This window comes from Coregonus lavaretus (genome assembly GCF_964263955.1).
Source record: "Coregonus lavaretus genome assembly, chromosome: 39".
In the NCBI taxonomy this organism is placed as follows: Eukaryota; Metazoa; Chordata; class Actinopteri; order Salmoniformes; family Salmonidae; genus Coregonus; species Coregonus lavaretus.
In genome coordinates this window covers 14139110-14166789 of record NC_140026.1, presented here as the reverse complement: position 1 = coordinate 14166789, position 27680 = coordinate 14139110, and the positions used below count along the sequence as shown (strand labels likewise).

The following is a 27680-nucleotide window of genomic DNA, read 5'->3' as shown; positions in this document are numbered from 1 at the left end:
AGAAGTGTGTGTGTGTGTGATACGAGTACATGCACCCAAAGACATGGTCCGTTAATATAAGGGGGATCCAATAACCAATTATAGTGTATTTGTGAGGCCCACTCATAAACTCATAAACAATTGTGGAATGTTGGGAGGGGGTGAGAGACATCACTCAAAAATAAACTACTGCATGATACGGTCCTGTTAGGGTGGGGTGGGTGTCGTGGGCGGGGGGGGGGGGGGGGGGGGGGGGGCATGTCTGTAAACCTCACAACAATTTCTGTAAATCTCATTATAATCTGGCAGCATGATTTATTTAGCTCACACGTACTCCTTGGTGCTGCCGGAGGGTGAGCGGGCACTCACGCCACTCATGACAGGGTATTTGAGCACCGGCTTTTTACTCCTGGGGCAGGAAGATGCCAGCATGGCTCCCCCCAGCACGTCCAGGAAAGAACCCCCCCAGGCGATGAAGATGGCTGCCCCAAACTCAAACCTGTTATTGGGAGATGGAGAGAAGAGTGAGACGTTGTTCTAGAACAGCGTTCTTACATTCTTCTCCTGGAAAGCCATGTGGTGTGCAAATTTTTGCTCCAGCCTAGCATTAATTTAAGTCACTAATCAAAGACTTAAGTCCCCTGTAGCTCAGTTGGTAGAGCATGGCGCTTGCAATGCCAGGGTTGTGGGTTCGTTTCCCACGGGGGGCCAGTATGAAAATGTATGCACTCACTAACTGTATGTCGCTCTGGATAAGCGCGTCAACTAAAATGTAAAAAAAAGATGGCGCCGATAGACACGACACCCTGTTTCTAACTCCTAGCCAACTTTGTTTGCTAGGTATTACTGCACATAGAAATGGTAGTTATAGACCCGTAATTCTCATTGAATAGAAGTCTAAGAAGCGGTAGATCTGTTCTATGTGCGCTATTTCTATACTTCCCGTTCTTAAGTTTTGTTTTTGTGTCTTTTACTTTCATTTTTTTACACCAGCTTCAAACAGCTGAAAATACAATATTTTGGTACAACGATTCTCTACACCAGGGTTAGGCAACCCTGTTCCCGGAGTGCCGCAGGTACTGAAGGATTTTGTACAAACTAGGCACCACACCTGCCCAACTGAGTAAATTGATCAGCTCAGTGATTGCCTAAATTCAACACACCTCGTCTTCCAGGTTGGTTAAATAAAAAAACATGAAGTGCCTGCGGCACTCTAGGAGCAGGGTTGCCTACCCCTGCTCTACACTGCGTTGCTTGTTTTGTCACATAAACTGAATTTTAGAAAACAGGAAATAGTGGCACGATTTCTGTAAATTGCACCTTTAAAATAAGACCACTCAATAGAATGGAAAAGGCCAATAAATTCAGGCTCTTTGTAGGGATACTTACTTGGTGTTGACAGGAGTATATGGGTTATAGAAGGCCCGGATGAGATTGTGAGCGAACCACGAGCAGGCCACTAACGCACACAGAGCTGAAGGAGAAGAACAAACCGATACAGACAGATCAGTACATCGAGACATCATCAAGAGGTATTTGAGAGAGGGGAGCCAAACACTTCTCAAGAAGTCAATTGGAGGCTAGCTATTGAGTCCCAGTCATTAGCTTTTTACTGCCATTGTCCTATAAGAGTGTCCAAATGAGCTAAGATCTGGTCCCCCATGTCCATTAATTATAATCTAAAAGAAAAAACTGATCCTAGATCAGCACTTCTACTCTGAGACCCTTTGTGAATAACAGGCCCTAATCATTAGCTTTTTACTGCCATTGTCCGATGAGAGGTTCTAATTACCTCTTATATAACAGTAATAAGCTGCATCCAAAATGGCACCCTATTCCCTATATAGTGCACTACTTTTGACCAGATCCCTATAGGCCCTAGTCAAAAGTAATGCACTAAGGGAATAGTGTCAAAGTAGTAGCCACAGAGTCAGTAAAACTGGCCCATTCTCTCCCTACGTGACCTCCAAGGGAACCTGGGTAGATGAGTGGGACTTTTATTGTGCAACGTTTCGACCCAAAGCTCTTCGCCAGGCTTAGATGAGTGGGAGAGCAGCTGGTGGCCAGACAGAGGGTCAAACTCCTCCTACATGCAGTAGTCTCTAAGATCTCAGACACTGGACCAGAATGACCAGGTGACCTCTAACACAGATCTTTTCATGTAATGTTACATAAGTAGTGCTAAAGAAAGATACAGTTATAGATACAAAGATTCTCTCTCTCTCTCTCTCACTCTCACTCTCACTCTCACCTCCAACCAGTAGGATGATGCCTCCAGTCATGGCGGTGCGAGACTTGCGCACTTTGTTGTTCCCTCCACAGGTGGTACACTTCATGCCCATGGTGGCCACGCCCAGCCCAGCAATGGATACGATGATGCCAACAATCATCAGGGCACGGGTGGCCTGGAGAGTGTCTGAGACACACACATACACACACCAGGGAGGGGAGAGAGAGTAGGAAAGGGAGAGGAGGGAAAGGAGTAGCAAGATAGTGAGAGAAAGAGGGAGGGAGGGAGGGAGGGAGGGAGGGAGGGGTGTGGTACAGTTATAGATATATTTAATTTATAGACATGGGGGATATATTGTAAAATAAAAGATCAGCAAGTCTCTCTCTCCCCTCTCTCTTTATCTCTCTCTGTCTCTCTCTCTCCCCCTACTATCTCTCACTCTCTCTTCCATCTGCTGTTGTTTAGGGGAGGGGGTAGTGAAAGCTACTGTCAGGACCCTCTAATCTGGCACCCCATCTCATAAAACTGACAGAGGGAGGGAGAAGCAGAGGCCACCCAAAACCAGTCTGTGCCAGTCCAGGCCATTCCTGAGCTCACAAACAAAACCCTCCAGCCCTGAGAAAGGGAGGGAGGGATGGAGGGAAGGAGAGAGAGGGAGAGGAGGGGGGCGATTGAGGGCGGGGAGGAGAGGGAGGAGAAGGGATAGGAGGAGAGGTAGGGGAGAGGGTGATGTAGGGATGTACAGTCGTGGTCAAAAGTTTTGAGAATGACACAAGTATTGGTCTTCACAAAGTTCGCTGCTTCAGTGTTATGAGATATTTTTGTTAGATGTTACTATGGTATACTGAAGTATAATTACAAGCATTCCATAAGTGTCAAAGGCTTTTATTGACAATTACATTAAGTTTATGCAAAGAGTCAATATTTGCAGTGTTGACCCTTCTTTTTCAAGACCTCTGTAATCTGCCCTGGCATGCTGTCAATTAACTTCTGGGCCACATCCTGACTGATGGCAGCCCATTCTTGCATAATCAATGCTTGGAGTTTGTCAGAATTTGTGGGTTTTTGTTTGTCCACCCGCCTCTTGAGGATTGACCACAAGTTCTCAATGGGATTAAGGTCTGGGGAGTTTCCTGGCCATGGACCCAACATTTAGATGTTTTGTTCCCCGAGCCACTTATGCTACTTATGGCAAGGTGCTCCATCATGCTGGAAAAGGCATTGGTCGTCACCAAAACTCTTCTTGGATGGTTGGGAGAAGTTGCTCTCAGAGGATGTGTTGGTACCATCTTTATTCATGACTGTGTTCTTAGGCAAAATTGTGAGTGAGCCCACTCCCTTGGCTGAGAAGCAACCCCACACATGAATGGTCTCAGGATGCTTTACTGTTGGCATGACACAGGACTGATGGTAGCGCTCACCTTGTCTTCTCCGGACAAGGTGTTTTCCGGATGCCCCAAACAATCGGAAAGGGGATTCATCAGAGAAAATGACTTTACCCCAGTCCTCAGCAGTCCAATCCCTGTACCTTTTGCAGAATATCAGTCTGTCCCTGATGTTTTTCCTGGAGAGGTGGCTTCTTTGCTGCTCTTCTTGACACCAGGCCATCCTCCAAAAGTCTTTGCCTCACTGTGCGTGCAGATGCACTCACACCTGCCTGCTGCCATTCCTGAGCAAGCTCTGCACTGGTGGTGCCCCGATCCTGCAGCTGAATCAACTTTAGGAGACGGTCCTGGCGCTTGCTGGACTTTCTTGGGCGCCCTGAAGCCTTCTTCACAACAATTGAAGTTGAAGTTCTTGATGATCCGATAAATGGTTGATTTAGGTGCAATCTTACTAGCAGCAATATCCTTGCCTGTGAAGCCCTTTTTGTGCAAAGCAATGATGACGGCACGTGTTTCCTTGCAGGTAACCATGGTTTGAAGTTCTTGATGATCCGATAAATGGTTGATTTAGGTGCAATCTTACTAGCAGCAATATCCTTGCCTGTGAAGCCCTTTTTGTGCAAAGCAATGATGACGGCACGTGTTTCCTTGCAGGTAACCATGGTTCAAGCACCACCCTCCTTTTAAAGCTTCCAGTCTGTTATTCTAACTCAATCAGCATGACAGAGTGATCTCCAGCCTTGTCCTCGTCAACACTCTCACCTGTGTTAACGAGAGAATCACTGACATGATAGCAGCTGGTCCTTTTGTGGCAGGGCTGAAATGCAGTGGAAATGTTTTTGGGGGATTAAGTTCATTTTCATGGCAAAGAGGGACTTTGCAATTCATCTGATCACTCTTCATGACATTCTGGAATATATACAAATTGCCATCTTCAAAACTGAGGCAGCAGACTTTTTGAAAATTAGTATTTGTGTCATTCTCACAACTTTTGACCACGACTGTAGGAGGAGAGAGGAAGGAGGGAAGAAATACTCCTCTTCTGCTGTATTCTAAACACAATGAGGGCATGCCAGTCATGCAAATTGGGACTACCATGGAATATCACCCCTGCACCCCACGGTCCCACCCTAACCCCCCTGTACCCCACGGTACCACCCTGACCCCCCTGTACCCCACAGTACCACCCTGTACCCCACGGTACCACCCTGGCCCCCTGTACCCCACGGTCCCACCCTAACCCCCCTGTACCCCACGGTACCACCCTGACCCCTCTGTACCCCACGGTACCACCCTGTACCCCACGGTACCACCCTGGCCCCCTGTACCCCACGGTACCACCCTGGCCCCCTGTACCCCACGGTACCACCCTGGCCCCCTGTACCCCACGGTCCCACCCTAACCCCCCTGTACCCCACGGTACCACCCTGGCCCCCTGTACCCCACGGTCCCACCCTAACCCCCCTGTACCCTACGGTACCACCCTGACCCCTCTGTACCCCACGGTACCACCCTGGCCCCCTGTACCCCACGGTACCACCCTGACCCCCCTGTACCCCACGGTGCCACCCTGACCCCCCTGTACCATTCCAACTGTCAGCAGTTACAACCAGTTAAAACTGGAACTCTTAAGTGTTCTAAGTGTCATAAATCTGAACAAGCATCTCTGTTCAATGAAACCCCTCTCACCAACCAGTATGACATGAGAAACCAAGAAGAGTAGATGGGGAGTTATATCAAATTACACCCAGGTTCTCTTCATCATGGTTCCCTAAGGGTCTAGGGCGAACCAAGGTGGGAGGAAGAGGGAGGGGAAGGGCGTAAAATTCCTGCACAGGTTACTGTGTTGCTGTCGCAATGGCTACTCCTGTGTTCTGTCCTCTTTTGGTTGTTTACCATTAGTTAGTTAGTTAGTTAGTAAGAACCAGGACGTCTCTGGCATCTGGAGCCCCAGCCAGCCCCCTCACTGTCCCACCTTTCTATGCCAGGGTATATAGTGGGTGATGAATTGGCAGGGGGCATGCCAGTAGGGGCCTTACCACCTAGGGGGTGGACCGGCCCAGCCGTTTGAGAATATACAGCAGAGAGGGCAGGGGGGAAATGGGTTGGGAGGTTGCCAGGAACAGTAACAGGAATACGAACTCCAGGAGGTGTACTGGGGGTTCTGATAAGAGTAAATGTCAGATACGTTTCTAAATGATTTTTCAAGAGTAATATCCAGAGTGATTGAAGTGTCAGTGAGTGTGGCACCTGGAAAGGAGTTAACAGTATTCCACTGTATAATAATACAAAAGGTGCTACTAAATGATAACCATGAGAGGGGCAATTAAATGACTAACAGCCCCGAGGCGACACCTTTATCAGTGAAATCAATGTGCTCCATTAAACAAGAACTGCTCCATAGGAAAAGGGGTGGGGACCTCAGCTGACCGTCTCAGATGTCTGCTCACCTGTATCTCCCGTCAATCAATCCCATTTACTGGTACAACATTAGACTTTCCCGACACAAGTCACCATATTCATGACATTCCTACTTTGATAATAAGATAGCCTATAGGGCTATATGCATGCGTAATTCACGGTGCGTGAGTGCGCACAGGACGCGCAAACCGTAATCGAAATATAACGGTCAAATAAATATTTAGCTTATTTATACTCACTGTCTAGCTGCAGGATTGAGTCATATATTTTACATTGGAGCTGCCCTGTGCTCTGAAAAGCGCATGACATCCATAGTCCTTGGTACATGGCAACCGCCGTTATGATGTTGTCTCCTATGTACGCAGACATCTTCCACTGTGGAAGAATGGTCCCCACGATAAGTGCAATGACACCGACGAGTGACAGGAAGAATCCTAAAAGTTGAATTCCCGAGTTTGCCATCTTGAAAAAAAATAGATTGTCAATTATTTTTTTAATGAGTAAGTAAATAAGTTTCTTTTGGCGAAAATACTAAGACTCCTTTTTTGTGTGTGTGTCCAAAGGCACACAACAGTTCTCTTATTGCAGTCTATCTTTGCAAGGTTGACCTATCTTCATTTTATGCGGCAGAATAGCATCAGTAAACACAATCTCTGAGCTGTGAAAAAGTTGTTCTTGATCTCCTTTCCAGCTGTTATAGTTTGAGCCGCACCTTGAATACTGTAGTGCTGAGTGTGCGGGAAGGGGGATTTTCATTCTGCACGAGGGCGCGCGAGGGGGTGTGTGTGTCCCGTCACGGTGCCCGGTGATGCGTGAGAGGTATCTTCTCGCATCCCCTCCTCCTGGGGCCCTTACCGTTATGTCACGCCTATTGGCCAGGCTACTTCTTCTTCCAGGGAAGCTATAGTTGTTTCTCGAGCAAGTTGGTACTGTAAAAACAACGGTACAGTTCCTACCGGGCTGACGGTAACTATTTGTTCAGTTTCAGAATGCCAGCGTTGCTTAGCTGACAGGTGTTGCTGTTTCTCAGGCCTTATCCATTGAGAAAATCACCCCCCACATTATTGAAAAGATTAAACTGTTTGTACATTTGCCCCTGGAACTGCCTGTAGACACATCAGGTTCATCTTTTACATTCAACAGTTTGCCAAATGACAATAATTAACTTTTTCTTAGAATTTGTTTCCAGTGAGGGATGCCTCTCCTTGTAGTCATATATACTGTATGTTTTACATTTCTGTATTTTTATACAGAGAGACAAATTGATCCGTCTTGTTAATAACAATATAAAGGCTTATGCATGCTTATAACATTATACCTGGATGCTTTAAGTGTTTTAAGTGATACCAAAATATCCACCAATCAGATTGCATTGTGCAGGTCCACAGTTCAGCAAGTCAGTAGGTTAAACTTATTTGTGAAGTAATTGAAAAACAGGTTATACCTCAATATAATATCTCATTAACAATCTTGAATAAAATCCTTGGGGGAATAATATTATTTGTCTTGACTAAGAGCTAGAGTTGTATGTGTGCGTGCGTTCACATGTATGTTGGAGCCTGACTGCAGCAGTGCCACTGACCTACATCTGTACAGGAAGGTAGGCTGTAGATCAGCCATGGACCATAACTCACTCTCCGTTTCTCTCCTCACAATAGACTGTTAGCCTCGTAAATACCTAACTGGCGTGGTAGAGAACCATTCATGTAAGCTCGTGAGATCAAGCGGCTTGCGAGGATAATAGACTGTACACCAACCATCTCAATCCCTCACGCCACCAATCACTGCATATTGACGCCAACTGCCACTGATGTACATTGTCCTTACTCAGCTTTAAAGCTGCAATCTGCAGTTCAAACAATAACGAAGCAACACCCCACCATTGTTTTGGAGGGATGGGGCTGGAGAAATGAAACCACTCTCAAATTCATAGACAGAGCTCTCTTACCCTACTCGTCCAAATATAATGACCCACCTACAGTATTTAATCTGTCACACTGGCTGGATCAATTAATCATCCAATGAGCACTTCAGCTCACTTGCTGGTTGTGATTGTGCAGAAATCAGAAGGCAATGGGTGCCTTTGTCCCAAGAGCAACATGACTGGCGCCACAGTGTGTGTGATACAGGATTCTGGCGCCGACGAAGATGGCGCCCTCGCGACTAACTCTTAGTAAACTTTGCGCTATTTTGTTTTTTTATGTATTATTTTTTACATTATTAGCTCAGAAAGTGTTTTGTATCATTACATACAGCCGGGAAAAACTATTGGATATCAGAGCAGCGGTAACTCACCAGCATTATGACCAGGAATACGACTTTCCCGAAGCAGATCCTTTGTTTGCTCTCCCCAGGGCAATTGAACTGATTCCAGCGGTAGATCCAAAACATTGCCGGCGGAGGAGAGGCACTCGGAGCGGCCTGCTGATTCGACTTAGGAGGCACGTACACCACCCACCGCTTCCAAGTAATATTACTCGCTAACGTTCAGTCTTTGGATAACAAAGTCGACGAGCTCAGGGCAAGGATTTCTTTCCAAAGACACATCAGGGCCTGTAACATACTTTGTTTCACAGAAACATGGCTCTCTCGGGATATTCTGTAGAAATCGGTCCAGCCAGATGGGTTCTCAGTTCATCGCACAGACAGAAATAAATATCTCTCCGGGAAGCAGAAGGGCGGAGGTGTGTGTTTCATAATTAACGACTCATGGTGTAATTGTAGTAACATACAGGAACTCAAGTCCTTTTGTTCACCTGACCTAGAATACCTCACAATCAAATGCCGACCGTATTATCTCCCAAGATAATTTTCTTCGGTTATAGTCATGGCTGTGTATATCCCCCCTCAAGCCAATACCACGACGGCCCTCAAGGAACTTCACTGGACCTTATGCAAACTGGAAACCACATATCCTGAGGCTGTATTTATTGTAGCTGGGGATTTTAACAAAGCAAATCTGAGGACTAGGCTGCCGAAGTTCTATCAACATATCGACCGTTGTACATGGGCTGCTAAAATTCTCGACCATTGCTATTTGAACTTCCGGGATGGTTATAAGGCCCTCCCACGCCCTCCTTTCGGCAAATCTGACCACGACTCCATTTTGCTCCTCCCTTCCTATAGGCAGAAACTCAAACAGGAAGTACCCAAGGACTATTCAACTCTGGTCTGACCAATCGGAATCCACACTTCAAGATTGTTTTGATCACGCGGACTGGGATATGTTCCAGGTAGCTAGCTAAAATAATTTTGACGAATACACTGAAACGGTGACTGAGTTTATCAGGAAGTGTATAGGAGATGTTGTGCCCAATGTGACTATTAAAACCTACCCTAACCAGAAACCGTGGATAGATGGCAGCATTCGCGCCAAACTGAAAGCGCGAACCACCGCATTTAACCATGGCAAGGTGACTGGGAATATGGCAGAATATAAACAGTGTAGCTACTCACTCCGCAAGGCAATTAAACAGGCAAAACATCAGTATAGAGACAAAGTGGAGTCGCAATTCAACGGCTCAGACACGAGACGTATGTGGCAGGGTCTACAGACAATCACAGACTACAAAAGGAAAACCAGCCACGTCGCCGACACCAACATCTTGCTTCCGGACAAGCTAAACACCTTCTTTGCCCGCTTTTAGGATAACACAGTGCCACCAACGCAGCCCACTACCAAAGACTGTGGGCTCTCCTTCTCCGTGGCCGACGTGAGTAAGACATTTAAGCATGTTAACCCCTGCAAGGCTGCCGGCCCAGACGGCATCCCTAGCCACGTCCTCAGAGCATGCACAGACCAGCTGGCTGGTTTGTTTACGGACATATTCAATCTCTCCCTTTCCCAGTCTGCTGTCCCCACATGGTTCAAGATGGCCACCATTGTTCCTGTACCCAAGAAAGCAAAGGTAACTGAACTAAATAACTATCGCCCCGTAGCACTCACCTCTGTCATCATGAAGTGCTTTGAGAGACTAGTCAAGGATCATATCACCTCTACCTTACCTGTCACCCTAGACCCACTTCAATTTACTTACCACCCCAACAGATCCACAAACGATGCAATCGCCATTACACAGCACACTGCCCTATCCCATCTGGACAAGAGGAATACCTATGTAAGAATGCTGTTCATTGACTATAGCTTAGCATTCAACACCATAGTACCCTCCAAGCTCATCATTAAGCTCGAGGCCCTGGGTCTGAACCGCGCCCTGTGCAACTGGGTCCTGGACTTCCTGATGGGCCACCCCCAGGTGGTGAAGGTAGGAAACAACATCTCCACCGCTGATCCTCAACACTGGGACTCCTCAAGGGTGCGTGCTCAGCCCCCTCCTGTACTTCCTGTTCACCCATGACCGTGTGGCCAAGCATGCCTCCAACTCAATCATCAAGTTTGCAGATAACACAACAGTAGTAGGCTTGATTACCAACAATGACGAGACAGCCTACAGGGAGGAGGTGAGGGCTCTGGGAGTGTGGTGCCAGGAAAATAAACTCTAACTCAACGTCAACAAAACAAAGGAGATGATCGTGGACTTCAGGAAACAGCAGAGGGTGCACCCCCTATCCACATTGACGGGACCGCATTGGAGAAGGTGGAAAGCTTCAAGTTCCTTGGCGTACACATCACTGACAAACTGAAATGGTCCACCCATGCAAGACGGTGTGGTGAAGAAGGCGCAACAGAGTCTCTTCAACCTCAGGAGGCTGAAGAAATGTGGCTTGGCACCTAAAACCCTAACCAACTTTTACAGATGCACAATTGAGAGCATCCTGTCGGGCTGTATCACCGCCTGGTATGGCAACTGCACCGCCCACATCCGCAGGGCTCTCCAGAGGGTGGTGCGGTCTGCCGAACGCATTACCGGGGCAAACTACCCACCCTCCATGACACCTACAGCACCCGATGTCACAGGAAGGGCAAAAAGATCATGCCACTCTGTCATTGTTCGTCCATATATGTATATATTCTTAATTCCATTTCTTACTTAGATTTGTGTGTATTGGATATATGTTGTGAAATTGTTAGATATTACTTGTTAGATATTACTGCACTGTCGGAGGTAGAAGCACAAGCATTTCGCTACACCCGCAATAACATCTGCTAAACACGTGTATATGACAAATAACATTTGATTTGATTTGATTTGACTTCACACAGCTAGAAAACCACGATCCACAGCCAGACATTAGGAGGAAGCTATAATCATAGACGCTCTGGGAGGAAAGATCTCTGCAGTGCCAGAATACTGGGATTTTTGCAAGTCACCAGTGGATTAAAGGTACAATAATACATAGTGTTTGATGGTGCTTTCTTGGTGAGTTCAATCAAATAGGTTTTTCTCACAGAACACAGTAGGATGTCCCAAAGGCAGGGGCGAGCCCCTATGTGTCATAAAATAAATAAATAAATATTATTTTGAAAGAATAGCTGTCAAATCATTTGCATACAGGGAGGTACCAGGAAATCTGGTCATAATGCGGACACAGTGGACGGATATGAGACACATTTTAATACCATATGTAGACATATTTCTGAAAATGTGGGCACAATCAGAATGTGGACAAAGGACGCATATTAGCGTAAGGTATAAACGAGATTAGTGTTCAGCCGCTTCCTAGCCAGGCCCGGGACCTCGATGCTGGGCTCAGGGGGTCAACAAAGGGCTCATTGTTGCTGGGGAGAAGGTCCCTGTAACTTAAGGAATGTCCTCTAGTCCTATAGCTTGACTTAGAGGAGGAAGAGGAGAGGGGGTAAGTAACTTCTCCTCAGGGAACCCCTATAGCTCTCTCAGCACTGATCACCAGTGCCGTTGCTCCTAGTTACAGTATGTGATTTATCTATAGTCCTATTGGCTGGTATTGGAACTAGGGGCCAGAGCCCCCGGACACACAAAATAAACTGTTCTCTCCCTCTCTCCATCCCGTTCTCTTTTACCACCCTTTTTTCCCCTGGTAAACACACATTTGTCTTGTAATTTTTTTTTCTGTGGCACAATGCTCGACGGGAGAGCAAAACCAGCTAAATCAGCCCTTAAGAAGGGCAAGGCTAACACCTCCTTGCCTTTCTCCCCAACCCTCCTCGGATGTTGAAGAGACTGGAGCCCAGTAAAAAGCATTGATTAAAGTCCCGTATGCTCCCTTGGAAGCCACTGTACCGTTAACAATAAAATATGCTGGGTTCTACAGCTTTCCCTGAAAAGCCAACAGTCCACAATGGACTAATGAGAGAGACTGACGCCCTCCTCCTCCTTTCTCTCTACATTGCTCTCCCTCGCTTTCGCTCTCTATTTCTCCCTTAGTCTTCTTACGCAACAAGATTCACCTTATGTCCAGAGACAGAAGGATAGTCCTAGTGACATTGTCTTGTTCTTTTGAGTTAATTTTTCTCATGTCAAACTATGATGTAATGAAAGAGGTCATGTTATTTTACTTTAGTACTGTATGTAGGCTGGACAATAGAACGAGTCAAAATTCACCCAAGGCTGAAAAACGGCAATAGAACGTTGGCTAAGCTGGAACGCTAGCGCAAGCCCATAGCAAATGAATTGAGTCGAACGTTCGCAGAGTCTATTTTGACTCTTTCCATTCCATTTTGCTTAAATGGCACAACATTTTTTATCCCTTTTCATATTACCATTACAATCTGTTCTTAGGACAAAACTGAAGAAAACCAACTCGTGTAGAAAGTAAACATCTGCACCTTGGTGTCAACTGTGCTTATGTATGCATAATGAGGAAGTAGGGAAAAAATTAAAACTTCTGACTATTTCTGGTCTTGTAATCGATGACAACCGAGCTCGCTGCCCGGACTTACATAATTACAAAGAGGAGATTCTCCTGATTAAAATGGTGTCCGACTTGAAAAAATCAAAATATACACGTTGCAAGATATTTAGCGAAATAGACCGGCATGCTTCTCCATAGAAAAACAATGGATGGAGCTCAGGGTTCCAAGGGCAAAAAGTATTTTGGGGCTAGCATTTGATGACAACCGAGCTCGCTGCCCAGACTTACATAACTACAAAGAGGAGATTCTCCTGATTAAAATGGTGCCCGACTTGGAAAAAATCTAAATATACACATTGCGAGATATTTTGCGAAATAGACAGACATACCAATATTTCCCCTATAGAAAACAATGGGACGACCTCAGAGTTCCATGAGTCATTTTTGTTGTTGTTGTTGACGTTTTAACAACCAGTGTGGGCAGGTCTCATTGCCAACAATAGCGAAGCAGGCATTGTGACGTAGAACAATGGGCTGGGAATAGAACATTCTGAAGGCGAGTTGGTGCCACAGTGCTCAATAGAACTAACAGGAGCTGGCAGGGTGAAAAATGCCCTACAATAAGGCCTGTTTTTTCGTGATTACTTCAAAACTACGACAAGCAGCTGTGACATATGGTAATATTATGAAATTGGGCTCCACAGCGGATGCAATGAACTAGTTTTTTTCAGAAAAAAGTGTTGTTAAAAATGTTATGTGTCCAGCCTACTGTATATGTGTACTCAACTCTATGACCCATTGACCATATCACCTGTATGGGAGAGAAAATATGTTTTGATGACTGTCTACACAGAAAAGTACAGTATGTACAAATGTCATAATACTCCTATACCTCAATTGTTTTATTTTTATTTGACCTTTATTTGACCAGGTTGTCACATTGAGATCAAAACACCTCTCTTTCAAAGGACACCTGGCAATGAGAAGTCATGACCACCAATTAATGTACAGTAAATATATTGGGATTGGAGAGTAAACTGAACATGAGGCCAATTATAGGCCAATGGTATGTGAGTTCTCATAGAAACAACTCTTGAGACCAAAACAATGCCCCTTGGAATGGTGTATTGAAACGTAAATAGCCTGTTTACAACTCCATGCATTCACCTGCTGCTGCTCCCAGGGTTACAAAGCACATAGTGTAGTCCTGGGGCTGCTAGGTAGCCGTGCACTTGAAAGTAATCAAGGGGCGGGGTTAGAAATGAGGAGAGAGAGGAGAGAAGGGGGAGCGTTCAATGCAAAGACAAGGTTAGGTAACAGTTTGAGTATGTTGTTTAGTACCAGTTCACTTTCAACATGGGCAACTTTTTGGGAATTCTTAACAATAGGTGGAAGATTTCACATGAAAATAAACACTACAAAATCCTATACAAATAGAAGAGGGAACTATAGCTATAAGTAGTTCCTAAATAATACATTAACTTACAGTATTTTTACAGCAAGCATCTTTAACCATGATCATTGTGGAAAGAAAACATACATCATGTTTATTCAGATTCTCCACAGGATACAAGGAATAAAGAACAACTCTGATGTGATGTCTTATGAATGTACTCAGATCTTTTGAAATAGCTGAATAGCAAAGTGAAAGCGACAGTAATGCCATCACATACTCACATACTTCTGACCTGGTCTGGTGGCGCTAATAACAGTAGAAGGCAAATACACACTGCAGTCTGCTGCCCCCCTATGTCAAAATGACTAACTGCAGGTGGTGAGAGGTTCATCACCATTCTTTCACACTCCCAAAACATCCTTTCATTTTTCATTTCTACCTCTATAAATCACTCTAGGGATGCATCCTATGTAATGTTTGACCAGAGCACTATGGACCCTATAGTTAATAGGGTGCCATTTCAGAGGCAGACTATGGGTTTGAATGGGCCATTAGTATAGCTTGGTATAAGATGATGTAGAGTTTAATCAGGGGAGGATCATAACAGATGTTCTTAAGCAAATTAATGAGGCCAACAATCGAGTCAATCTGCCAATACAAGCATGGTTAGTTTACATCCAGACTAGAGAAACCACTACAGCCTAGTCCCAGATCTGTTTGTGCTCTTGCCAACTCCCAAACATGGCACAACACTTCCATAAAGAGTTAGCAAGAGGGCAGAAACAGACTGGCACCCAGGCTAACCTGTCTACAGAGAATAATCCTATGACAACGGATGGTACATTAAATCAGTTATTTAATACTACAAGCAGTGTATTGCCTTTCAAATTCAAACACATTAGAATATCAAATATATTACAATTCATAACTTCTATAAATAATATATTTGTCCTATTTAAATAGATGCTAATCTATAAACCGTCTATATTAGATTATATTGCTTTCATGAAGGAGTAGGATCAGAGAAGGGGACTATTCATATAAAAGTACATGGTACTGTGTCATCCCGAACAATACAACAATACATTATACATAGGACACTGAGTTTTACCTGGGAAAACCTCTGGTCCTAGTCATACAAAACAAGTTGGCACTCAGCTATGGAATTATGGGAAGTGTAGTTCTTGTAATCCCTTGTGAGCACCAGAGTGGCTGTGCTGGGGTGTGTGAACGGACTACGGCCTCAGGGGGAAGGGTTCGTCTGGGGTGTAGTTGAGTCTGGCGTCCATGAACATGGCCAGAGTCCCCAGAGTAGTGATGATGACAAACAGCCACAGGAACAGCCTGTCTACCACGATGGCTATGTACTGCCAGTCTCCTGTCTCCTATAGGGGGGAATACACACAGACACACACACAAACAGAGGGACGTGCGCACACACAAAGAGATAGAGAGACACGAAAGCATGTAAGTGATGAAGAATGAAGCACAGTACGTCCGCAGTGACACATGGACATCACCAGGGCATGCTGGGAACACTGTGTGTATGTGTGTCTGTGTGTCTGTGTGTCTGTCTGTGTGTGTGTGTGTCTGTGTGTGTGTGTGTGTGTATCTCACCGAGTCGGTGCTGTCCTGCTTCTTCAGCTGCTCAGCCATGTATGTGACAGCAGCGATGGCTGACTTGAGGTCCGGGGGGAGGATCAGACAGTAGTTGTCACTGTCAAAGAACCTCTGGAGCTGCACTGTACTCTCACTCCTGAGAGGGGGAGAGTGGGAGAGAGAGAGAGAGAGGGAGGGGTGTGTGGAAAGGAGGAGAGATAGAGAGAGAGAGGGGAGAGAGAGGAAGAGAGAGAGAGAGCACAACAGTGTATGAACTTGAGAAGAAAAGCAAACACACACAAATAAAAAATAAATAAATACAAAATAAATAAAATAAACAAACAAATAAGCAAACGCTAACAACAAATGTAGTTAATCATGGGTAAGTCAGAAGTCTCATATTTCTGTCTGTCTTTTATCATTGAGGTTTCCAGAGGACGTTACCTATGTGTCAAATCAACTTCATTAGTCTTCTCTACACATACCAGTGTGTCTGTTGTGGCATGTGTCCTTGTGTCCCCCCCCCCCCCCCCCCCCCAGGTCTCTGAGTGACAGTGACACTCCTGACACAGAGGTAATGTTGGGACAACAATGGGGCAACGTATTGTGGTGCTGGTTTGACCTCTGACCCCTAAAGGTATTCCTGCCTTACACAGCTGTTCCATAGCAGCATTGTTGTCAGAGAATCCATCCTGAACACTACTTTACGCTAGGATATATCTTTACGTGAGGGCTTGACAGAGGCACTGACTACCACTGGCTACGACTGACTACCACTGGCTAACACTGACTACGACTGACTACCACTGGCTACGACTGACTGTAACGTGGGAAACTACGGTATTTCAAAGATGGCTATTATTTACTGCTATAGCATTTAAGTAATAATTATTTGATATAAACGCTACACTACATTGTCCAACCATGCAAAGTGTACAAACCACACCAGAACATAAACCAATTCACATAGAGAACAGACTATGAACACATTTGAAATAGAACATGTGAAACTATATCTCGTTGGTTGACAAAGGATGTGAGCAATATTTTGATTGATATTGAAAGATAAAGCACCTCTGTCAAGGACACACGTTTCCTGTAAGGATTATCACAGTGACCTGACCCTTCACACATCCGACACAAGGCCCAACACTGTGGCCCAGGCATCAACACAGCAGAAGTAATATAATATACACCCTAATATATGTCCTTTTGTCACGATCGTCGTAAGAAGCAGACCAAGGCGCAGCGTGATAGGCGTACATATTTTAATGAGTACTTACACCAACAACAAAACGATACGTGAAGTCTAAAGGTTCACCAACACAAACCTATACAGAACAAGATCCCACAATCAACTGTGCAAAACAGGCTGCCTAAGTATGGATCCCAATCAGAGACAACGAGCAACAGCTGCCTCTGATCGGGAACCACCCTGGCCAACATAGATCTAAACGATCTAGAATAAACACATAGAACAACTAAACATAGGAACTAACACCCTGGCTCAACATTAAAGAGTCCCCAGAGCCAGGGCGTGACACCTTTAAATAGCTTACATCATGCACATCCATACATAGCACCCTACAGACCTGCCACCCTATAGTAGAAACACCACTATGTTGGGTCAACCTGCTCCACAAACAGGGTGTTAACGGGTGACTGCCACGCACCCCTGTCCTCCGCCTCCTCTCACTTCAAGTCTTCTGTCCCCTCTCACGGTCCCCTCTCTTAGGTCTCCCCCTCTCACTCCTGTCACTCCAAGATGCCTGTAACACTTACATAACAGGCTAGTCTATTAATATATCACTAATTCAGTATCACTGTCTTTAAGCCCCAGACCAGTGATGGTCTCTGAATATATAGGTACTACACCATTCATGTACAGTTGGTCTAAGATAATTATCTGTATAACTGGTTTTCAAGAAATCCTGGTTTTATTCGGGGAATCTTCCAACCAGGATTTCAGGAAAACCAGGGAATTTATTTTGCAACCTTAGGCACATGTCATGTCAGTGGTGGCTGGTGGAACTTTGCCGGGGACGGGCTCATTCATTCTAGTCCACCAATTACTATGAGCCGTCCACTCCTCACCAGCCTCCACTGTGTCTAGTTCACATGACGTTCTTTCTTTGGCACTGTTATATAGTCACACAGCCGACGAGAGATGTGTCTGTTCATTAGCCAGGCCCAGGGCCATTCAGTATCAGTTATCACCTCTTCAGGGAGGCCAGACTGGCACCAGGACATTATAACCTTCTGGCACCACAGAGGCTACGTGACATAGTGTGTGTGTGTGTGTGTGTGTGTGTGTGTGTGTGTGTGTGTGTGTGTGTGTGGGAGTGTGTGTAAGATGGTGTGAGTGTGTGCGCAATGTATGTGTTCATGAGTATGTGTGCCTGCATTAATCTACTCTCTAAGTGTGTGTATGTGTGTGTGTGTGTGTGTGTGTGTGTGTGTGTGTGTGTGTGTGTGGTGTGTGTTTGTGAACTATACTGTATGTGAGTGTGTGTGTGACACAGCGAGGTCGGCTCCATCTGTCTGTGGTAATGAATAGAAGCCCTGGAATGCTGCTGGCACGCAACAGGCAGGACGGAGCATAGCTAGGCCCTGAGCTGTGAAGACACAAACACACACACACACACACACACACACACACACACACACACGTAAACTCAGTGTGAAGGGCAACACCTGGTCTCTAACTAGCTCTGTGACAGCAGAGAGAGAGAGAGTTTAATCACTACACACTCCGAGGGAACAGTTGACACTGGCGCCATCGTCCCCATTCGCCTTGAAGCAGAGCCATCTTATAGATAGAGTAACCACCCCATCCCTCCATCCCTCGCTCTATATCAAAACCCACAAAATCCTCCTCTACATTGATCACTCAAACACCTCTCCCTATACTCCACACTCATCCACCAGCCACCCTCTCTCCCCTCCCTCCAACCCTCTGCCCCATCCCCCTCTTTCGGGATTACCCCTAATGCCCAAACTAAACAGAGGCTTATGCCCTGGCGACTGTGGATGGGGGTCTGAGGCTTAGCCGGCCTTAGCAGGCCTGAATATGATGACTTTGGCCTGGGATGAGTAGTGCCCACCAGGCCTGGAGATCCATGGGTCTCTGGGTGTTTACGAGCCCCACTCTGGGTGGGGAGACTAGGGTGGCACTCACAGATTACTGAGGGGCCAAATGAAACTGTCAGATACAGTGCCTTGAAAAAGTATTCACCCCCCTTGGTGTTATTCCTATATTGTTGCATTACAACCTGTAATTTCAATGGATTTTTATTTGAATTTAATGTAATGTCCAAAATAGTCCAAATTGGTGAAGTGAAATGAAAAATCTAAAAAATAAATAAATGGAAAAGTGTGCAATCTAAGTGTCACATGATCTGTCACATGATACACCTGTTCTGAAAGGCCCCAGAGTCTGTAACACCACTAAGCAAGGGGCACCACCAAGCAAGCGACACCATGAAGACCAAGGAGCTCTCCAAACAGGTCAGGGACAAAGTTGTGGAAAGTACAGATCACGGACCAGGCAAGAGGGCATTAATCAGAGAAGCAACAAAGAGACCAAAGATAACCCTGAAGGAGCTGCAAAGCTCCACAGTGGAGATTGGAGTATCTGTCCATAGGACCACTTTATGCCGTACACTCCACAGAGCTGGGCTTTACGGAAGAGTGGCCAGAAAAAAGGGGAGTATACAGAAGGGGAGGGTATACAGAAGATAGCCCAATTTTGTAAAAGACCAAGTCCATATTATGGCAAGAACAGCTCAAATAAGCAAAGAGAAACGACAGTCCAACATTACTTTAAGACATGAGGGTCAGTCAATACAGAACATTTCAAGAACTTTGAAAGTTTCTTCAAGTGCAGTCGCAAAAACCATCAAGCGCAATGATGAAACTGTCTCTCATGAGGACCGCCACAGGAATGGAAGACCAAGAGTTACCTCTGCTGCAGAAGATAAGTTAATTAGAGTTACCAGCCTCAGAAATTGCAGCACAAATAAATGCTTCACAGAGTTCAAGTCACAGACACATCTCAACATCAACGGTTCAGAGGAGACTGTGTGAATCAGGCCTTCATGGTCGAATTGCTGCAAATAAACCACTACTAAAGGACACCAATAAGAAGAAGAGACTTACTTGGGCCAAGAAACATTAGCAATGGACATTAGACTGGTGGAAATATGTCCTTTGGTCTGGAGTCCAAATTGGAGATTTTTGGTTCCAGCCGCCGTGTCTTTGTGAGACGGAGTGTGGGTGAACGGATGATCTACGCATGTGTATTTCCCACCGTAACACATGGATGAGGAGGTGTTATGGTGTGGGGGTGCTTTGCTGGTGACACTGTCTGTGATTTATTTAGAATTCACTTAACTAGCACACTTAACTAGCATGGCTACCACACCATTCTGCAGCGATACGCCATCACATCTGGTTTGGGCTTAGTGGGACTATCATTTGTTTTTCAACAGGACAATGACCCAACGCACCTCCAGGCTGTGTAAGGGCTATTTTACCAAGAAGGAGAGTGATGGAGTGCTGCATCAGATGACCTGGCCTCCACAATCCCCCAACCTCAACCCAATTGAGATGGTTTGGGATGAGTCGAATGGCAGAGTGAAGGAAAAGCAGCCAACAAGTGCTCAGCATATGTGGGAACTCCTTCAAGACTGTTGGAAAAGCATTCCAGGTGAAGCTGGTTGAGAGAATGCCAAGAGTTTGCAAAGCTGTCATCAAGGCAAAGGGTGGCTATTTGAAGATAAAATATATTTTGATTTGTTTAACACTTTTTTGGTTAGAACATGATTCCATATGTGTTATTTCATAGTTTAGATGTCTTCACTATTATTGTACAATGTAGAAAATAAAGAAAAACCCTGGAATGAGTAGGTCTGTCCAAATTTTTCACTGGTACTGTATATCATCACTGAGTGGGATGTGGACAGTATAGTGGGAACTATTTTGTGAAGGCTATCTATGGAGAGTATAGTAGAGCTAGAGCCCATTGAGAGTATAGTAGAGTATAGTATAGTATAGTAGAGGCCATAGAGAGTATAGTATAGTAGAGCCCATAGAGAGTATAGTATAGTAGAGCCCATGGAGAATATAGTTCATGGAGAGTATAGTAGAGGCAACGGAGAGTATAGTATAGTATAGTATAGGCCATGGAGAGTATAGTAGAGTATAGTATAGTAGACGCAATGGATAGTATAGTAGAGTATAATATTGTAGAGGTCATGGCGAGTATAGTAGAGGCCATGGAGAGTATAGTAGATGCAATGGAGAGTATAGTAGAGACCATGGAGAGTAGATTATATTATAGTAGAGGCCATGGAGAGTATAGTATAGGTCATGGAGAGTATAGTAGAGTATAGTATAGTAGAGCCCATGGAGAGTATAGTAGAGGCCATTGAGAGTATAGTATAGTATAGTATTGTAGAGGTCATGGCAAGTATAGTAGAGGCCATGGAGAGTATAGTAGATGCAATGGAGAGTATAGTAGAGACCATGGTGAGTACAGTATAGGCCATGAAGAGTATAGTAGAGTGTAGTATAGTAGAGCCCATGGGGAGTATAGTAGAGGTCATTTAGAGTATAGTATAGTAGAGTAGAGTAGAGTGTAGTAGAGTAGATGCTATGTGGAGTAAAGTAAAGCACAGTTGAGGCTATGGAGAGTATAGTAGAGTGTAGTATAGTAGAGCCCATGTGGAGTATAGTAGAGGTCATTTAGAGTATAGTAGAGTAGAGTAGAGTAGAGTGTAGTAGAGTAGATGCTATGTGGAGTAAAGTAAAGCACAGTTGAGGCCATGGAGAGTATAGTAGAGTGTAGTATAGTAGAGCCCATGTGGAGTATAGTAGAGGTCATTTAGAGTATAGTATAGTAGAGTAGAGTAGAGTGTAGTAGAGTAGATGCTATGTGGAGTAAAGTAAAGCACAGTTGAGGCTATGGAGAGTATAGTAGAGTGTAGTATAGTAGAGCCCATGTGGAGTATAGTAGAGGTCATTTAGAGTATAGTAGAGTAGAGTAGAGTAGAGTGTAGTAGAGTAGATGCTATGTGGAGTAAAGTAAAGCACAGTTGAGGCCATGGAGAGTATAGTAGAGTGTAGTATAGTAGAGCCCATGTGGAGTATAGTAGAAGTCATTTAGAGTATAGTATAGTAGAGTAGAGTAGAGTAGAGTGTAGTAGAGTAGATGCTATGTGGAGTAAAGTAAAGCACAGTTGAGGCTATGGAGAGTATAGTAGAGTATAGTAGAGGCTATGAATATATAGGAGGAACATTACCTACTGTGCTAGACTATTGGGATGGTGTAGAGTATAGTATAGTATATTAGAGGGTATAGAGATGGGAGGAATAGGAACAAGGTTCCCAGACTATAGCAGATTGGCCTAGAGAAGATGATACTACTGCCAAGCCTGGGCATACAATGTACCTAATTATAATAGCAAGGCTGGCACAGGAGAAAAAGGCATTTATACTTTGCCTCAGGATAGTGCTGAAAAGAAGATTCATGCTTTGGCTAGCTTGTATTCAGTCGAATAGGAATCTCTTCACCACAAAATCTTTGTAGCCAAGACGACTGTCTCAAACCAAAAGGAATTAGCTGTGATCTACTGATGGGTCTCTGGTCTCTGGTCTCTGGTCTATGTGTGTGTGTGTGTGTGTGTGTGTGTGTGTGTGTGTGTGTGTGTGTGTGTGTGTGTGTGTGTGTGTGTGTGTGTGTGTGTGTGTTATTTGATACCTTACCTGCCTCTCCAGGGTAGGACCAGTTCAGGGTTGATCTTCCTGAAGAAGTACTCTCCCCCCGGCCTGCGTCCGTCGATGCTCTGGAGGGGCGTGTCATCACTAGGCTCCTCCTCCAAAGGCTCATCTGGGTGGGGCCTCTGCATGCCCAGGTACTTCGGCAGGAAGTGGATGAACACCTGGATAAGGGGTCAAAGGTCAAGGTCTTAGCAGGAAGTAGCAAATATATGGCCCCTTGGCATTGAACCAGCGCAGAAGCAGGAAATTGCATAGAGATGTTTTGCAAAGATAATGAAGAAGAAGAATGCTGTGGATCCTAGAGTCTATATCTCAAACAGACCCCACAGTCCATAGCACCGCTACAGCTCACCTTGCGCACCCAAGGGGGCATAATGTGTGTGTAGGGGGTCCGATGGTGCAAGTTGAGGACCACCACACTGAGGATGACAGAGAAGGTGACCAGGATCATGGTGAACATCACATAGTTAACAATAAGAGGGATGGCCAGGGAGGTCTCGGGGACCTTGTCAGCCAGCAGCAGCATGAACACAGTGAGAGCGATGAGGACAGAGATGGACAGGGTCATCTTCTCACCTGGGAGAGAGAGGGAAACACAGGGTTAAAACATGGCGGCTATGGATCTACTGTAATTGTCTGGCAAGTGATAAAGACTGGGCTTAAACATTATGAACCACCTAATGACAAATATTGCTTCTTTTACAAATGCGGGCCACATTAAAAACCGCAGGCCGCCAGTTTGAGACCCCTGCTCTAAAAAAATTGAAATAAACCCCAAAACATCATAAACAGACTACATTTAACATCTTCCCCAGAGCACAACATATATTCTTAATGATACATCCTTGCTGTGTAATCAACAATGGCAAGTTACCCAGCTCAATTCATCATAGAGATGGAAAGAGTCCTATCTTTGTGCTAAAGCAGGCTTTGTGGCAAGTGTGCCCTCTCTCCATCTCTATGCAAGTTACACATGCCAATGAGACATAATGTGCATATGTGGCATAGTATGGCATGGGACTGACATGCGCCAGGTGGTAGATAGAAGACAAAGATGGCCAGGACCATGGTGAGGATGCAGGGCACGATGATGTTAACGACGTAGAAGAGAGGCTTCCTCTCGATGATGAGATAGAAGGTGATGTCTTCATACAGGTCCTCTGGGTTCACGTTCTTCCTGCTGGGCTTATGGCAGATCGCCCACTCCCCGTTCTCTATGGAGAGGGAAAGGGGGAAGAGGGGATGAGGGGGAGAGGGGAGATGGGAAAAGAAGAGGAGGTAAGAAAAGAGAGGCCAGAAGAGAGAAGAGACAAGAAGAGAGAGGATTCTAACCAGTGAAGGCGTTCTCATCTATGATAATCTCATGTATCTCCTCTCCTTTCTCATCCAGGGCGTACTGCAAGTCCACCTCTGATGAGTCGTAGGTGTAGGAGCGGAACACCATGGTGCAGTTCTGCCAGTCAAATGGGAAGTACGTTACCTATAGGCAAAGAAGGTTATTAGAGTGGGAGTGCTGATCTAGGGACCTGATCCTAGATCAGCAGTTCTACTTTGAGAAGCTTTATGAATACGAGCCCTGGTTGATTAAATCTATTGGTTAATAATAATATAATAATTTATTGATAATGTACCTCTATAGGGCAGCTGCTGCGGTAGATAGCAGGAGGCAGCCAGTTGACTGTCCCATCACTGTAGACCAGCACGTTGACGTACAGAGCCACGTCAAACTGACCATCATTACTGTGTGGAGAAGGAGGTTCACATAAAGGACAATCAGGAGTCATGTGATGCACATTTTATTGATCTAACCTTAATTTAGACAGGGGATTCCCATTGAGACCAAGGTCTCCTTTTCAAGGGAGCCCTGCATGAACTACATACCCAGTATGACTGAATCTATAACGCACTAGTAATCAGCCTATATCAGTATTTGAACAATACCTAGACATTATGGTACACTCTTAGAGGAAAAGGTGCTATCTAGAACCTAAAAGAGTTTGGCGGCCGCCATAGTTAGAACACTTTTTGGTTCTAGGTAGAACCCTTTTGGTTCCAGGTAGAACTCTTTTGGAGTGTATTGGCCAGAAGATTTGACTGACTATGTGACCTGACCAGAAATTTTTTTATGGAGTGGCTGTGGATCCGACTTCTCTGGTCCAAAACAGACTACTGCCGAATGGTGCTTGTTAAATAAAGTTAGATCAAAGTTGAATCAATGTCTGCAAGATCACATAATGATAGTATTTTACATTACAGAACCGAATATAGTAGAATTGTATAATCGTATAAAATGTTAGGGTGATTGTGCGAATGGCAACACGTTGTATCATGTGGCCAAATCTCAACAGCGCACGCCACTAGGCAAAATATGTGCTTTGATTGAAATGAAACACAGGTAGTGGAGACCGAGGGGCAATTGTCATTTTATTTTACTCTATTGCTCAGAGACCACTTGAACTAGGCCAGTCATTTTTTGATACTGTATAAGAAACTTACATCTGTCTCCTAATCATTCATACCATTTACAGGTCTGTACATAAGACGGTCGGTTCACAATACTGATTTTAATCAGAAAATGTCAGGACGTTACATTTGCCCCCGTGCCAGGGACAATTGTAACAGTTGCTGGGGTCAAATGTAACGCCTAAAAAAAATACACCAAATAAATGTTAAAAAAATCATGTTTGTGAATGATCTTATTATCATAGATATATGTAATGATTTTGCAAGAAACAGAAGTATTGTTATGTACGTAACCAATGTTTACAGTGACACCCCTGTTTGTGCATGGCCATTCGGTTCCTCTCAAAACATCTTGATGGTGCCCAGAGGATATCTGTTTACAATTTATTTGGCACTCTACAGGCCCCAAATGCTATTTAAAGTTAGTATTTGTATAATTCATGGATAATTCATACCATCACTTGTTTTCATCATTTGGCTGCTTGGCTCAGGGTCATTGTAACACTGCGTTACAATTGCCCCCAACACTAGAAGCCATGACAAAACCTCATATGCCAAGCAAGAGACAACAATAGTGACAAATGTCAATCATGTCAATGTTTAGTCAACATATAGCGATACAAATTATGCTAGTTTGATTTCTTTGACAATTTTGCTCAGGACAGTATAAGAAAAATACGGCCAGTGGAAAAAAATACTTTCACCCCTAAAAAAATATACATTTGCCCTTAAAACATGCAAAGAAGGGCGAGAACCTAGTGAGTTTCATCACTCTATTGTACCTTATTTCTGTTTGGAGAAATTCAAGGTGTTACAAACGCCCACTGTTACAGTTGCCCCCGGTCTCCCCTATGCTACAGTTTGTTAACACCATCTGCTCTAAGATTCGCTCAATGTAGGCTACATACAGTGCCTTCAGAAAGTATTCACACCCTATGACTTTTTCCACATTTGGTTGTGTTACAGCTTGAATTTAAAATTGATTAAATTGAGAATTTGTGTCACTGGACTACACACAATATCCCATAATGTCAAAGAATTATGTTTTTCGAAATGTTAATACAGTGCATTCGGAAAGTATTCAGACCCCTTCACTTTTTCCACATTTTGTTACGTTACAGCCCTACTCTGAAATTGATTAAATAAATAAAAATCCTCATCAATCTACACACAATACCCCATAATGACAAAGCGAAAACCGTTTTTTAGACATGTTTGCAATTTTATAAAAAATAAAATACAGAAATACCTTATTTACATAAGTATTCATACCCTTTGCTATGAGACTCGAAATTGAGCTCAGGTGCATCCTGTTTCCATTGATCGTCCTTGAGATGTTTCTACAACTTGATTGGAGTCCACCTGTGGTAAATTCAATTGATTGAACATGATTTGGAAAGGCACACACCTACAGTGAGGGAAAAAAGTATTTGATCCCCTGCTGATTTTGTACGTTTGCCCACTGACAAAGACATGATCAGTCTATAATTTTAATGGTAGATTTATTTGAACAGTGAGAGACAGAATAACAACAACAAAATCCAGAAAAACGCATGTAAAAAATGTTATAAATTGATTTGCATTTTAATGTGGGAAATAAGTATTTGACCCCTCTGCAAAACATTACTTAGTACTTGGTGGCAAAACCTTTGTTGGCAATCACAGAGGTCAGACGTTTCTTGTAGTTGGCTACCAGGTTTGCACACATCTCAGGAGGGATTTTGTTCCACTCCTCTTTGCAGATCTTCTCCAAGTCATTAAGGTTTCAAGGCTGACGTTTGGCAACTCGAACCTTCAGCTCCCTCCACAGATGTTTTATGGGATTAAGGTCTGGAGACTGGCTAGGCCACTCCAGGACCTTAATGTGCTTCTTCTTGAGCCACTCCTTTGTTGCCTTGGCCGTGTGTTTTGGGTCATTGTCATGCTGGAATACCCATCCAAAACCCATTTTCAATGCCCTGGCTGAGGGAAGGAGGTTCTCACCCAAGATTTGACGGTACATGGCCCCGTCCATCGTCCCTTTGATGTGGTGAAGTTGTCCTGTCCCCTTAGCAGAAAAACACCCCCAAAGCATAATGTTTCCACCTCCATGTTTGACGGTGGGGATGGTGTTCTTGGGGTCATAGGCAGCATTCCTCCTCCTCCAAACACTGCGAGTTGAGTTGATGCCAAAGGGCTCGATTTTGGTCTCATCTGACCACAACACTTTCACCCAGTTCTCCTCTGAATCATTCAGATGTTCATTGGCACACTTCTGACAGTCCTGTATATGTGCTTTCTTGAGCAGGGGGACCTTGCTGCAGGATTTCAGTCCTTCACAGCGTAGAGTGTTACCAATTGTTTTCTTGGTGACTTTGGTCCAAGCTGCCTTGAGATCATTGACAAGTTCCTCCCGTGTAGTTCTGGGCTGATTCCTCACCGTTCTCATGATCATTACAACTCCACGAGGTGAGATCTTTCATGGAGCCCCAGGCCGAGGGAGATTGACAGTTATTTTGTGTTTCTTCCATTTGCGAATAATCGCACCAACTGTTGTCACCTTCTCACCAAGCTGCTTGGCGATGGTCTTGTAGCCCATTCCAGCCTTGTGTAGGTCTACAATCTTGTCCCTGACATTCTTGGAGAGCTCTTTGGTCTTGGCAATGGTGGAGAGTTTGGAATCTGATTGATTGATTGCTTCTGTGGACAGGTATCT

The 27680-nt window shown here is 44.6% G+C and overlaps 2 protein-coding genes across 2 annotated transcripts in view; both read right to left on the bottom strand.

Moving 5' to 3' along the window:
* Positions 1-303: 303 nt before the first annotated feature.
* On the bottom strand, positions 304-7489 carry LOC311112835 (claudin-7-A; the record flags this gene model as incomplete). Its single annotated transcript, XM_084155968.1, has 4 exons — positions 6255-7489; positions 2231-2395; positions 1369-1453; positions 304-478 (listed from the first exon to the last, which is right to left on the bottom strand). The coding sequence occupies exons 1-4, from the start codon at positions 6475-6477 to the stop codon at positions 304-306; spliced, it is 648 nt and encodes a 215-aa protein (XP_084012094.1). The 5' UTR covers positions 6478-7489.
* Positions 7490-15378: 7889 nt separating this feature from the next.
* LOC311113178 (acetylcholine receptor subunit beta-like) overlaps positions 15379-27680 on the bottom strand; it is a gene marked incomplete at both ends in the record, with an annotated part of 39247 nt that continues 26945 nt past the window's right edge. Inside the window, 7 exons of the mRNA XM_084156367.1 lie at positions 15379-15528; positions 15761-15899; positions 22508-22683; positions 22875-23098; positions 23548-23736; positions 23855-24002; positions 24154-24262. Of these exons, the coding sequence (XP_084012493.1) occupies positions 15379-15528; positions 15761-15899; positions 22508-22683; positions 22875-23098; positions 23548-23736; positions 23855-24002; positions 24154-24262 (1135 nt within the window). The remainder of the gene's footprint in view (positions 15529-15760; positions 15900-22507; positions 22684-22874; positions 23099-23547; positions 23737-23854; positions 24003-24153; positions 24263-27680) is intronic.